This window comes from Phalacrocorax carbo, chromosome 16 (assembly GCF_963921805.1).
Source record: "Phalacrocorax carbo chromosome 16, bPhaCar2.1, whole genome shotgun sequence".
NCBI classification, from domain to species: Eukaryota; Metazoa; Chordata; class Aves; order Suliformes; family Phalacrocoracidae; genus Phalacrocorax; species Phalacrocorax carbo.
Genome location: NC_087528.1, coordinates 1,682,299 through 1,696,075, shown reverse-complemented (window position 1 = coordinate 1,696,075; position 13,777 = coordinate 1,682,299). Strand labels below are relative to the sequence as shown.

General features: G+C 43.0%; 1 protein-coding gene across 6 annotated transcripts in view; it reads left to right on the top strand.

Annotated features, from left to right (window-relative positions):
• Positions 1 to 13,777, top strand: part of LLGL2 (LLGL scribble cell polarity complex component 2) — a 34,440-nt gene that overhangs the window by 10,781 nt on the left and 9,882 nt on the right. For all 6 annotated transcript variants that reach the window (XM_064467315.1, XM_064467316.1, XM_009514276.2 and 3 more), the window contains 10 exons: positions 3,531 to 3,628; positions 4,617 to 4,698; positions 5,960 to 6,075; positions 6,689 to 6,847; positions 7,623 to 7,785; positions 7,966 to 8,098; positions 8,896 to 8,950; positions 9,157 to 9,311; positions 12,671 to 12,888; positions 13,387 to 13,454. In XM_064467315.1, coding sequence (XP_064323385.1) covers positions 3,531 to 3,628; positions 4,617 to 4,698; positions 5,960 to 6,075; positions 6,689 to 6,847; positions 7,623 to 7,785; positions 7,966 to 8,098; positions 8,896 to 8,950; positions 9,157 to 9,311; positions 12,671 to 12,888; positions 13,387 to 13,454 — 1,247 coding nt within the window. The remainder of the gene's footprint in view (positions 1 to 3,530; positions 3,629 to 4,616; positions 4,699 to 5,959; positions 6,076 to 6,688; positions 6,848 to 7,622; positions 7,786 to 7,965; positions 8,099 to 8,895; positions 8,951 to 9,156; positions 9,312 to 12,670; positions 12,889 to 13,386; positions 13,455 to 13,777) is intronic.

Sequence of the window (13,777 nt, the reverse complement as noted above, 5' to 3'; positions counted from 1 at the left end):
ACGTACAGGCTTCATTGTTTCTTCAAAAGACATATTAAAAAAGATACGGGGTTTGTATTACCTGTGGTTGGGTTTGTCTCTGCTTTGTCATAAAATATTCTGAGAGGAGAAGCGGAGAGAAGTGAAAGAAGGAAGACAGCACTGAATTTCATCTGCACAGCTTTAGTGTGGGCTGGGAACAACTGTTACTTCGGCTGCATTTTTCCTGCAGTAAATGACTGACATGAAGCATTTCTGTTAGTTAATGCTGTTGACATCAGGGTTACTTTTACTGAGTCTGACAAATCTGTGGTCTGAGGAAAATGAAAACGAAAGCTCCTACCTTTCCTCAAAGAAACAAAGGCCCTTTTGAGAAGGAGGGCACATTGTGGGCACTCTGGTTTCTTATTTCAGCTCAGCTGAAAGGCTCCATTGTAACCTCTCCTGCCTTCTGCCCCCCTCGCTCCCCCTTGCTGGGTTTACCTGCTGAGCAGGTGAAAAGATGGGCTGATGAAAGCTGCCCTGCGGAGGGGAGGAAAGGCCAGCCGAAAAGCTGACTTGATGTGATATAGCAACTGGGTGTAAATAAGTGCAAGAAAAAGATGTGGGTAATCAGTACAGTGAATGTGAACGCCTGGCCCTGGTGGTGTCAAATACAGCCAAACAGCCCCCCGATGTGGAACAGGCTGGCTGGGGAAACAAAGGAGCAACATAGGGAGTTATCTTCGGTCCATCTGCTGGGCATCTTGGCTGAAGGTTCAGAGCTATCAGAAACCATTAGTACATTTACTTCGCTGCATAAGCAGTTGTGTTACACACTGTGGTTGTTACTGATACTCTGCTCTCGTGCTTCTGCAGGTGATACTGTTTTCTGCAGTTTACTCCTGGGTGTAATAGTTACTATAGCTTTTGCAAATTTGTCAATGGGATGGGCGGTACTTAAAATTTTCTATTGAAGGAAAACCTGGAGAAAAATTACCCTCCTGTTACTGTTATTGAATGTGTAACCAAGTGTGTGTATTGTTACACACTGGGTTATGCAGTCCCTAGGTGTCATACTTGAAAATTAAAGCTTTTATTGACTTGTCTAATGTGTTTGCAAATTAACACATCAAAGCCAAGATATAATTAGCCAATGTTAAGGCTAGTATTGACAGCTTCCTAACAGGCACTACAGTATTGTATGACTCATGGTTTTGTATTATGAGAATTACGGCTAAAGCCTTATCTTCTAGGCTGGAAGAAATCTCGGAATAAACACAGTTTCTAATTGGTGTTTCACTGAAAATGGCACCTAGTTGTGCCGATGACATGACAGTGCAGTGACTGTGAACAAGTTGAAGCTAAAACTCACAGTGGAATTACACTGGTGTCTCCCTAACAAGTTCTCTCTGTTTTGGGGGAGAGGGGGATGGTGTCTGTTGCCCATGGTACACGTGATTCAATGAAATGCCTGATTGGTTAAGATAGCATGTTACCTTGGATCTTCTTCCCAGAATTGCACACCATAGCTTCATACTCCCACAACTTTGACAACTGGGAATGTTTTCTGCGTTGTCTCAGTAGCTGTCGTGGTACAGAGAAATGCCTCTCTGCTTGTGCTGGGTTAGGAAACTGCCCTGTTTTAATTCTGAGCCCATAGATAAGTTCCTAATTTCATACAGTCTCCTCTAGGTAGTTTTATATGTGTAGCTAAGAGAAGGTTGGCTAGCAACAACTTCCAGGGTGACATTAAAAAGGTTGATGTCTCAAAATTTGTTTTTTAATGATACAAACTTAAACTGCCTTCTTAGAATATAAATAAGTATGGCTAGAGATTAAGTTATCATAAAGGGTCTTGGAGCCAGTGGTACTAATCTTAATTTACTACATATAAAAGGTCAAAATTAGTTACTATTCCTTTGCCCAGTCTTATGAGTTGGCAAGCAGAAATTTGGGAAATGCTCCAGTATTTCCAATTTTATATCTGCTAAAAGGTCCCATATTCCCCTATCGGACCTCAGACTGGAGCAACTGATGAGTTAGAGGAAGGAGATCTATTTTTACAGTTTATGAATGGTGGTCAAATGGCTAAAACTGAAGCAATGTGGCCGACTATGGAGTCAGCCATATCCTCCTATGTCTGTGTCTTTTGATCAGGGACAGTAAAAGGGCATTAAACTGCTTTGTAGCAGCTGTGAGCACATCAGGCTAATGGCATGACCACAGAAATGAAACTGGCTTTATTTGATTCTCCTGCAAGGGATTAAGTTGGGAAATCACTGTGCAGGAAATAAAGTCCAGGTGTTACTTTTAGGTTGAATAAACCATAAAGCCAAAGACATGATGGAAATGAGGATGGGAGAGAGGTGCAAGTGGTTATTTGTGTAGATGGAGGGCTCTCTGCTTAGTTTTTTGGTTTTTTTTTTTTTGCATGAGTGGTCCTCAGACTGTTCTGTAACAAATTTCTATTCTGCAGCTGAGCAGCTTGCCTTAGAAGAACATATTTTCCAGAAGCTGGGGCTGTAAGGATAATGATGTTTTCCAGGAAGTAGCCCCATTAACCTTTGGGCACACAACTCTCTCCTTACATGGCTGTATGTTGTTGAACACTCATGCATACTTGTTTTGTCTCAACAATGATAATAGCTGTACATTAGCACTTCTGAAAACTCATCTGAGCTATTTTACAAGCAGCCTGGTTGCATCCTTTAAGTGTGGCAGAATATTGTTCCACAGTGTGTAAATGCACTGGCCATGTGAAGTGCAGTGTTTACAACACACTCCAAATCTTCCTTTTGGTGCAGTATAAGCTGTGCTTTAGGGAAGCCACTAAGGCCAAGCAACGTAGCGCTCCCCATGAGCGTGACTGGCATCTTTTTATTACCAAATGGCTTTGAATTAGTCTGAGGTGGCCTAGCAAGCTCCTGCTGTCAGCAAATTGCAGCGTTCCTTCTTCTACCTCTGGAAGATGGATATCAGTTACATTAGTTTTCCTGACTGCCCCATAGGAAATCTGTTTAGTTTTCTTGGTGGGCACTGATGCTCACTCAATAGTTCTTCATAGCTTTGCACTGTTTCTTGACGTCAATCAACAAGAGGAGGTCACAACGGCTGACCTGTGTGGAATTTGGCAGATAAAGCTGACCTTACAACATGCAGTATTTCTGTTGGACTCTGAAATTGTGCTGAGCAGCTGGTTTACAGAAGTAGAGTTGATGTGGAGTGATGGGGTGTGTTGTGGTGACTGAGTAAGCTGTGCTTGTGCAGAGTTATTCATAATCTTAAATAAAGAGCTGATTTGGGTTACTGTTTTCAGAATATTTCTCTTCCATTTCTGTTACACTTCTGCATATCCTTGTTGCGGAGCCAGGGGTTCTTGGAACGCATCATCTGTAGGCTGTTCAGCAAATCTAACCTGTGTTTAAACACTTTTCAACAGAAAAAGCTGCCATTAAGCTGTGTTTCAGACTGCCGTGCCGTATTTAACTTGTGGTTTTTATCTGTATACAACAATGCCCATGAAACATGCAATTGATTGTGATTTTGTGATTTTGTTTTCTTTCTACCAGACTGTGGAACATGGATTTCCCCATCAACCCAGTGCACTGGGCTATAGCCCATTCCTCCGCCTTATGGCCATTGGAATGCGATCAGGAGCCATCAAGCTGTATTCTTTTGAATAACTTTGGCTAGATTTCTCTGACTGCATCAGAATGCACAACTTTGAAGATGCTATAAAAAGTTAGACTAAGTATAAACTTGCAAGCAGGGGTTACTGGAACATTGGAACAGTTTGCCTAGGTTTGAAGTGATTCGGGTCTGATCAGAATGGGATTATCTTGCCAGGAGCTGAACTGTAGCTCAAACAGAAGCTGAGCTGATGCAGATATTAGACGAGTCTCTTTGCTTTTGCTATGCAGAAGGTCAGACTAGATCTGGCCTAAGTTTAGCAATCCATGTTGTGAATTCCAGGGTTGTTTAAATATTTGGGGCAGGATGTTTTGGTTTTTTTAAGCAATTCTATTTCAAAGCTTAAAACTGAAGTCAGAAATGCTTTCAGCTTCCTGATTTTTTGACCATCCAGGCATTGAAGACCTAAACATTGAAGATGGTGACTTTTTTTTTAGCTAGTGATGTTCGATCCGATTTTTGTGTATACGCGAGGCACTGAGGTGATTCCCATGGCACAGTACCAGCTAGACAAGCTGTAAAACAGGCATATCACTCAGCCCAGAAAGGAAAAGTTGGTGCGTTCTCTGCCTGCTTAATCATTCATTCCCGGTGCTGTTTGTGTTTGGAGGCTGAACTCCACATGTGGGCGGTAGCCATCTGTCTCTTGGTTACAAATTAGTTAAGCAGGATTGTAGTGTCTGGGAAACCACTAAACATCTCTGAGAAAATAACAGGGTCCAGGCACCTCTTCTGCATACTCTCAAAGGATGAACTAAACTTCCATGTTCTCCTGTAGTGTGTGTAACCTGCCGCAAGCATATCAAATCAGTAGGTTTTTATTGGTTCATTTCAGGCCCAATCACTAGTGGTAAAACATGGTTTCAAACTAAACTCTTTTCATCTTGCTTGTTAGCAAGCTTCTTATCAATTAATTGTAGCTGTGGGTCGTCTTAAATACTGTAGATCCTCAACAAACTCTTCAGATATGGTGCTCCTGGGGTGGAGTTCGTGGGCTTGCATGAAGAAAACAATACTGTAATGCAGATTCACTTTATACCTGATCAGGTAAGTGTATCTTCAGTACCTCTGAGACTTACGTAGACCTCTCTTAAACAGGTGTTCAGTTTGGTCCAGGCAACTGCACTCCTATTACCAAGTATATTCAAACACTGCTTCGTAAGGAATGCTTATCCCGGTGTATTTTGTGCTCCCAGCAGCACTTGTTGCTGTGGAGATGCTCAATAAGACTTGAGTTGCTTTATTGTTTGTAACTGTTAGTCATTTGTCTCAGCAACATATTGGGCATGGTAATAAGGCCAGAGTAGTTCAGGGAATCTGCTGCAGAGTGAGAACTTCCTTTTCCTTTTGCATCCCCTGTTCTTTCTGTAGACTGGGTGGTCTTTCTTCTGCAGAACAGATAGAACAGTAGCTGCTGCTGAGCTGATTTAATGATTTTTAGGAGTTCAAAACAGTACTGCCAACCTTGCTGGCTGTTAAGCTTGTTGCCTTTGTGTTTTGGGGTATTGAATCTTGCTCCTGGGGATTGCTGAACAGTTATTGCCACAAACTAAGAATAGGAAGGCAGAATTTTCCAAATACCTGGTGGCTGCCTGACGGCTTCCCCTTCCCTTGACTGCCAGACTGGTGTCTTGGCCACATACTTTGTCTGATGCCCTCAGTATAGCACGAGTGGCCTCTTTATGAGAGGGACTTAATTCTTGAGGTGGTTTTGGGTGTCTGTTTGCTTAACTAATGGTATAAGCTGAAACTCCCGTGGGGAGTGTTGCACCAGGTGTGGCTTCACAGGTAAAATGCTTCAATTTGAACATACAGCCAGCAGGGCTGGGCTCATAAAAGGACTCTGACACAACCCTCCAGAATGAGGTTGGACACGAAGAATGCAAGGAGTGTGGTGTAGTAAACTGTATCAGCCCCACCCAAAGCTGGGGTGTGTTGCAGCAAACCATGCCGAGCAAGAAGGGGGTGAGCTAACAGCCTGCAGCTGCCTGGCTGAACTTTACAGCAGAGGGTGATCTTTTTTAAGGGCCTAAATTCTTGTCATCCTCCTCAGTGATAACCTGTGCCTTTGTCCTATATAATAGGGTTTTCAGCCTTCAGGCTACTTCTTGGCTCTCCCTAACCCCCAAATACCTTGCTGTTAGCTAACAGCGTGGTGCCGTATGTACCTGCCACTATAAAGAACTGTGGCTGGCTGCTCCTTCCTGTTTTAGCAGAGAATTATGAGCAGCAGCAACTTTATTGCTAGATTTACTGTGTTACGTTTAATATTGTGATTCTGAAAAAGGCATATTGTGTGGTTTTGTAGTGCCAGCTGGTGACATTGCTAGATGATAACAGCTTACACCTCTGGAGCCTGAAGCAGCACAGTGGAGCATCTGAGCTGCAGGAGGAGCACCGCTTCACATTGAAAGGGCCACCTGGGTAATCCACAAGAGGGTTTTTGAGCTAGTTTGGGGATCAGCAAGTAAGAAAATTCTGCTATTGTTCTAGTGAGAGCTTGTCCTGTTCTTACATACACTCCCGTGAGCCCATTAGAGGGGCGTCCATGGAAGCCAAACAGGAGTTGGCAAGGGCCCAGGAGACCACCTTTTAAAACTGCTGTACCAATGTAAAGCGTGACATCTTTTTTTAATATTGTGCATCTGCTTCTGTGTGTACAGGAGCTGTAAATCTTAAGGTTAAGTAAATCTAAGCATTCCTTAAGTCACAGTTTAAAATACTGCTATGGTTTTAGTTTCACTTGATCTTGCTCGTTTTGGGTGAGCTATTTTTAGCTCCTTTGGGGACACTTAATAAGAGAGGCTTCTGTAAAAAGGCATCTGGGTCTTTGTCCACACGCTTGTCCAAAGTCTTTTGCCATAGTTTATCTTAAAGCTAGTGTTTTCCTCCTTCAGAAGAATAATGCCTGGCTCAAAATCTCTGGCTATAAAGCAAATGACACTTGTAAATATCCCTGTGGAGTTGTTGCTTCTCTCAAGTTCAGCAGTGATAGCTGTCTTGCACGCAGTTGATGAGAGCCTCTTTGCATCCCCAGGTCTCCGCCGAGCGCCACGCAGATAACAGCTGTCCTTCCCCACTCTTCACGGGAAGTCCTGTATCTTGGCACAGAGAGCGGCAACATCTTTGTAGTGGAGCTTCCATCATTCAGAGTGCTAGAGGACAGGACCATAACCTCTGAGGCTGTGCTGCAGCGGTGAGTGAGCGAACAGGCACTGCTGTGTAGAGGTGGAATCCCATTAGCAGACATATCCTTTGTTAAAATACCACCCTGGATTATGTATCGGGGCCTCACTGTTGTGTTAAGCATTGTCCAAATCTGCATGACTCCTGTGAAAGTAGCTTTTGGTCCTGGTAGGTGCTAAGTAACGGTTTCTGTCCTGGTCAACCCAGTGCAGTCGCTGTGGCGGTGTAGCATGCAGGCAGAGCTGTACGGGAGGCGCTTGGGAGTAAATCTGCAAACCTTGCTTCCTGTCCCTTGCGTTTGCTTTTGCAGAAAGCGTTGCGCTTAGCTGTAATTGCCCATTTATGTTTTTTGACCATTGGCAGAACTTCTGCCACTGCTTTGTCCTACTGAGGGTTTTGTCAATCTGGAGACTCAAGTGCTGCTGAAAACTGTCCTGCTTCATGTCGTTGTTGCTTCCTACTGACGTTTCCATGTCACGTTTATTGTGTAAGGGTCACAAGAGAATAGGGTGGGTGATTCAGACTGTCTTTACACCCTGGGATCCAGGCCTGGAATTCATTGTAAACCTTGGGTTTTCCCTGAAGAAAATGTGGCAGGCCTGGTGCGATGTCTTACGTAAGACTTTGCTGCTGCTTGAAGGATTTGTGAAAATATCGTATTTTTTCTCATCTGTTTGAACTTTTTGTTGCTTCATTTCTCATTCTTACACCTTAACCGTTATTACAGTCATAGTGGGTTGTACCTGGAATAAACTTTTCTTGGTTTTTTCCTTCTGCCTCTGTAGGGTACCAGAAGAGTACAGTAACAGGCGATCATGTGAATTGGTGGAAGCCCTTCGGGAGCATCCTAAGAACCCTGACCAGATCCTGATTGGGTACAGCAGGGGCTTGATTGTCCTCTGGGACCTGCAGAATAACAAAGCGACACACCATTTCCTGGGAAGCCAGGTATTAATTCAATCCAAAATCAGTTCAGCAGGGGAGGAAGGGCTCTCTCCTCTCAGGCCACTCTGAAGACAAGTAGGTGAAGGGAGAGCCTGGCAAAACTTCCTTTTTTAGTATGAATGCATTGCTTTTGGAGGGGTGACAGCTCTCTGGAGAGCAGTCATTGTGTGTCTTCCTCTTCAGCAACTGGAGAACCTCTACTGGCAGAGGGACGGCAGTAAATTCATTAGTTGTCACTATGATGGAAGTTACACCCAGTGGCCAGTATCCAGTGACAACAGGCAGCCCGAGCCTCTGGAAACCCTTGTGCCTTATGGTCAGTAAGTGAGGTTTAATTGTTGCATATTCATCTAAACGCAAACTCATTCTGAGCTTGTGTGGGATATTTAAGTCGTGTTCTCCCCAGTGTTTAATCCTAATGGCAAAATGCAGAGCTGCCTTTTGAATGGGTTGTGAGCCTCCACTAAGGGATTTCAGTCCAGCTTTTTTTCTTGGATTTTATACTCCTTTACAATGTTGAGGTCTGTCCTAAACACGGAGAGCAAATGTGTTGAAGAAATTAGTGTCCCTTTTTTCAGAAGGGTGTTGGTGATTCAGCTCTTTGTTTTAGTTCGTGTCCTGTTCAGCAGGAGTTGCTTGGATCTTCTGTAATTAATAGTGAGCTAAGAGTACTTTTTGTTGACCTGAGCAGTGATGAAATGATGCCTCTGATTTGCTGAAACCCATCAAATGGGGATGACCTCATCTTTCAAGCCTATAGAAGCTTCTAAAGCTCTATCACCTCTACATTAGTTTCAGGAATGTCTATGTCTTTAACAACCCTTTCTAGTTAATCAGCTCCTACAACAGCACTTCCACTCCCTGTTAGCCATCGGCATCATGGTTCAGAACTTCCCGTAAGTCTAAGCCTTGTTTTGCTGAGGAGTGCTGTGGTCAGTGTGCCCCAGAAGACTTGTCTGATGTGGCTTGGTCTGGGGAGGTGGTGGCTGTGCCTACTAATTCAAGTGGCTCCCTTGAGTTGGAGGCCAAGGTGACCTAGGTGAAACAGAATAAGGAACTTCTTAACATAAAGATGCTCTTCTCGAGCTATAGCAAATAATTCTGTTTTCTTAGGTCCTTTTCCTTGCAAGGCCATCTCCAAGATCTACTGGCAGACAACAAAAAATGGGTAAGTTCATGGTGTATTCCTTCACTCTCACCTGTTTAAAGGCGTTATAAAGGGTGCAGTTCATGATACCATAAAGGCCCTCTAGAGTAATGTTATAAGTTATAAGTTGTTTTTTTTTTATCAAAGTTTGACTTGCCTCATGTCTTTGAAATTTTGCTTATTCCTCACTTCAGTATACACCACTCTAACCATGCCTTTCTCTTAAGGGTTCCTTACATTATATTCCAAGGAGGGATGCCCCGGGCTAGCTATGGTGACCGACACAGTATCTCTGTTGTCCATGGCAGTCAGCAAACAGCCTTTGACTTCACATCACGGGTGATAGACTTCTTTATAATCTTCAGCTCAGAGCCTACTGCAGGTATGTGATGAAAGGGCATTACTGAGGAGTTAGAATAGCTGTGTCACATGTGGAAATCTGCCCGGTGTAACGAACATATGAAATGTGATAAGGAGATCAGTTGTTTGGAGGTTTTCTGAGACATTAACAGAGAATCATAGAATCATTTAGGTTGGAAAAGACCCTTAAGATTGAGTCCAACCATAAAAGAGATTTGCCATTTAAAAGTGAAGTGTAAAATACTGGTATAAAGAATGGGCTGGTTATAAATTCCATACATTCCTCAAAAAATTAACCACTCCATTAATGAGAAAAGATCTCTTAGGCTCGTGTCTGTGTAAGCTGGACACTGGACACAACCAGGTCGTGAAATGAGGATCTGAATATTGTTGTTTGGAAATAGCACTTCAAAGGAGGCAATAATTAAAACCAGAATTTACTCCCACTGAGACACTGTTTCTTTTAATTACTACCTGGATTAATGAATAGGACTCTGGGTAATAAATCAGCAAAGGGTGCATAAACCAAGGGTCAGTATATGGAGAACTTCATTTACTTACTGCTGGTGAACATGAGTGTAAACAGTTCTAAAACTGAATACCACTCATTCCACGGCTTGCGCAGAGCCTGTCGGATTCTTGCTTCTGTTGAAGAGCTGCTTTGCCCTTAGTTCCACAGTAGCCATCATATTCTTTCTTTTCATGGAATTGTAAGGGATTTTCTCCAGGAACTCTTTGTCTAATGCTTCTGGTTAACTTGAAGTAACTGAGTATAAAATGCTATTTCAGACTCCGCAAATGTGCAGTACGGGAAGTTGGGTCAGACCAAATCGCAGAAGCCTAGATGCTTTTCAGGAGTTTGTAGGCAAATCTTCTGTTGCTGAATCTTCTCAGGCTTTCTAATTTCTGGTTTGCCTAGTGGGCTAGTTTCCAAACCTATTTGTCTTGTGTACTGCTGGTGGTGGTGACAGCTCCCAGCTACGCTGTGCAGGTATGGGCATTCAAATATGTAGATGCAGGTTGGCCTATTGTACAAAGCAGGCCACAGATCCAGGGGAGGAGTGTCTTGGGAAAGCAGGCGTAAAGAAACAGCTTTTGGATTCTCCCCAGACCTTCAAGACCCTCTCAAGTCACTGAAAACCCAGTACTAGAAATAGGCAGAATGTAACTGAGATGAAGTGCCTGTATATGTTTGGTTTTGATTTTTGCCAACACAACACTGCCTTTTATAAGCATCCTCCAAATGTGCAGAACCTATAGGACTAAACCTTCAAGCTTAACAATGCCATTAAACTTGGCATACTGTTTAGCTTCTATCATTAAAGAAACTGGACCCTTTTACTTCCTATGCATTTATCAGAGCTGAGATTCTAGATGATGGAACAAAAAAAAGTCTTAAAGATGAAAGAAATCTGAGGGTTTTTATGTAAGAGATTGACTAAAGTTAAATTCCTGGATATGATTAGAAGTCCTTTAGGATGAAGTAACTGAATTTATCAGGCTTTATATTTATACTTCCCAAGGAGTGAATTATCTAGTTAACGTGACTTCTAGTGGGTACAGACAGGAGCTGCTTCAGGAAGCTGAAGCTGTTGCACTTAGATGAGGAAGTTTTTTTTACAATAAAATGAGGTTTCTGCGGTTGACAAGCTTCCTTGTGGCTGATTGCCTAAGCTTAGTGGATCTACGTAGCTTGCCTTGTTTGCCCTTAAGCAGTCTTCCCTGTAATGGCAATACGAAGGTATTAATTGTATACCAAAGGCACTTAATTTAATAAGCACAAAGCTTATGCATCGCGGCATGGTGGTAGCTGTTGACTTTCCACTATCCTGAATATGCTGTGGAAACAATTTTCAAAAGGCTAGCCCTTCCTGGCTGGGTTGGTTTGGTGTTTTTTTTTCTTTTTTTAAATTAGCAGGTGGATGAGTGTATGGCAGCCATGACAAATTCTAGTATGCTTGCTACTTCAGCAACTTAAAATAGATTCTTGCCATAAGCAATGAGCTCAGATGTGTGCCTTTGCAGGGAAAAGATTATTGTTAAAAGAGTGTATTTCGTTAATGTTGGCAGAGTGCAGGGCTGACCATGCGCAATGTAGTATGGGTATGATGATATTTGTTCTATTCAGAGTCCTGTGGGTAACTGCAAATGATGGCACGTAAGAAAGCAAAGTAAAACTGAATGTAAAACGTTTTTTCATGAAGAAGCTGAAGTGATTAGTTGTGTGTTATGGCTCTGGCTAGTCAGAAGTGAAACTTGGGGTGTCTAACTAGGGTGGTGCCAGGTATTAGTTACTCAAAGTTAATTTTGCTGAGTGAACAGCGTTGGTATGTGCTTGCTTATAGACGTGCCTTCTTGCAAGTATATTCCAGGTAATCAAAGGACTAAAGCAGGGAAGTAAAAGCACAGGTTAGCAGGGAAGGTCAGTGAAAAGCTGCTAGTTTGCTTGTGGCCCACAGTTTATCACAACCCCCTGCAGTGTGACACGTTACAGCTATGCAGTCACTTCAGTTTCTGTAGCTGTGCTAATCGTTGTTGGTGTGAACTGATTTGTGGTTTTGGGTTTCCCCACCAGATGCTATTGTGGCTGTCTCGCAAACGTTACTGCAGTAATGTCCTTGTGGACTAAACCTTTTTCACTTTAATTATAGTTACAATATAAAAATCTTAAGTTCTTGATTGTGTCGGGTGTCATCAGTAAAGTTACATTAACAGATTTCCTGTGTTTGTAATCTTGTCTAATATACATATGAGTATATATTAGATGATGTACACTCTCCTTAAAAAAGAAAGTCCAGAGGATGTATCACAACCTGTGAGAAGTGGGGAAAATGAAAAGTAAGAGAGCTGAATTGTAACTACTTGTCAGTTCAAGCAGAGAAGCATGCTGCAGAACCCAAGGCATTACTGTTTTTAAGCAGCTTAGCCTAGATGGACTGTGGTCCTAACACAGTACTAAACGGGTCACTGCTGGGCTGTACGCGTGTCTGCCCACCCCATGCTGCTAATTAGCTGTAGGTAAAGTCCTTTGAGTTCTGGCTGTACAGTGGTGAATATGAACTTGTGTTATTTAGCCAAGTATGTTGTTAACAAATTTTTTTATTCTGCAGTGGAATATATAAAAAGTCACTCTGTGACAGTTCCAGGAGTGGTATAAAGAAGCATGAACTTGCAGTAGATCTGTTAGCATCTTGAAATCTATTAATATTAGCGCCTCAGTAGGCCCAGTTAACACAGAAGCATTTAGAGCTTTTGCCAGCAAAAATATTTGTGTAGAGCTCTGTGATAAGAGTTTTCAAATAAGCCTTCCAGGAAGGAAGCTTGTTTCTGTTAACCTTGGATGGTCGTTTTTGTCAGCCTCAATGAATCTTGTTTCTGCAGAGTTTGATGACCCTTCTGCTATGGTGGTGCTGGCAGAAGAAGAGCTGGTAGTTATAGACTTGAAAACTGCAGGCTGGCCGGCAGTCCATCCTCCATACCTGGCTTCTCTCCATTGCTCAGCCATCACCTGCTCACACCATGTCTCCAACATCCCACTGAAACTGTGGGAGAGGATTATCAGTGCTGGGAGCAAGCAGAACATTCACTACTCGAATATGGTATGGCAGCTTTAAATGTACACACGTTCCCATGCGTTTAAGAGCAGCGTGACTGCTCAGAGTGTGGGTGGTCTGTACTGCTGACTGCGTGTGGAGGGATGAGTCCCAACAGACGTCGTCCTGCCTCTTCATAGGGTCGAGAAAGGCTTTTTCCCAGAGCACCACAACTACAGTTACTCACACTGGGGGATTAAAATGTGATATTTTTTTCAGGCTTTGACAAGCTAGAAGGAAAGTCTGAGTGTTCCCAGCTGTCAGTGGTAACAAACTTGTTTAGAAGCGTGAAGCTTTCGGCCCAGCTTCTTGAGGAAGTGTGTAGAATATCGTCTAAAAAGCACAGCTGGTGTCAGAACAGGAACATCTAATCCAAACAAAAGCTAACAGCATGGACTGTTTCACTGCCACTTGCACTGAAGTTCATGCTCTCCTGCTGACTGCATATTCTCTTCACACTGTCACTGCCTAGGAAGTCACAGTCTTCCCTTAATGTATTTGTAGCCGTGGCCGATTGATGGTGGCACCAACATAGCTCCAGATCCTCCGCAGAGGGACTTGCTTCTAACAGGGTATGTACTTAACTGGTAACAACCAAGGAGCCCTTTCCAGTTTCTGTTCTTCCTTTTGAACTAACTGAGGCTTTCCCGAGAGATAAGAGTGTGCTCGTCTTGTAGGGAGAAAGCTGCAACTTTACAGTACAACTTCTCAAAGCTGGGCTTTGTAAAGCTACCTGATTATGCTACTTCTGAGCAAACAGGTTGTGATGTCCACAGATAACCTATAAAGCTGGCTTACTTGTATTATTATTTCTGACTTGTTATCCGTTCCCCCACAAACATCAGTGTAGAAGTGCTGGCCGTAATCCAGGCTGGTTCAAAGGGAGCAGTGTAAA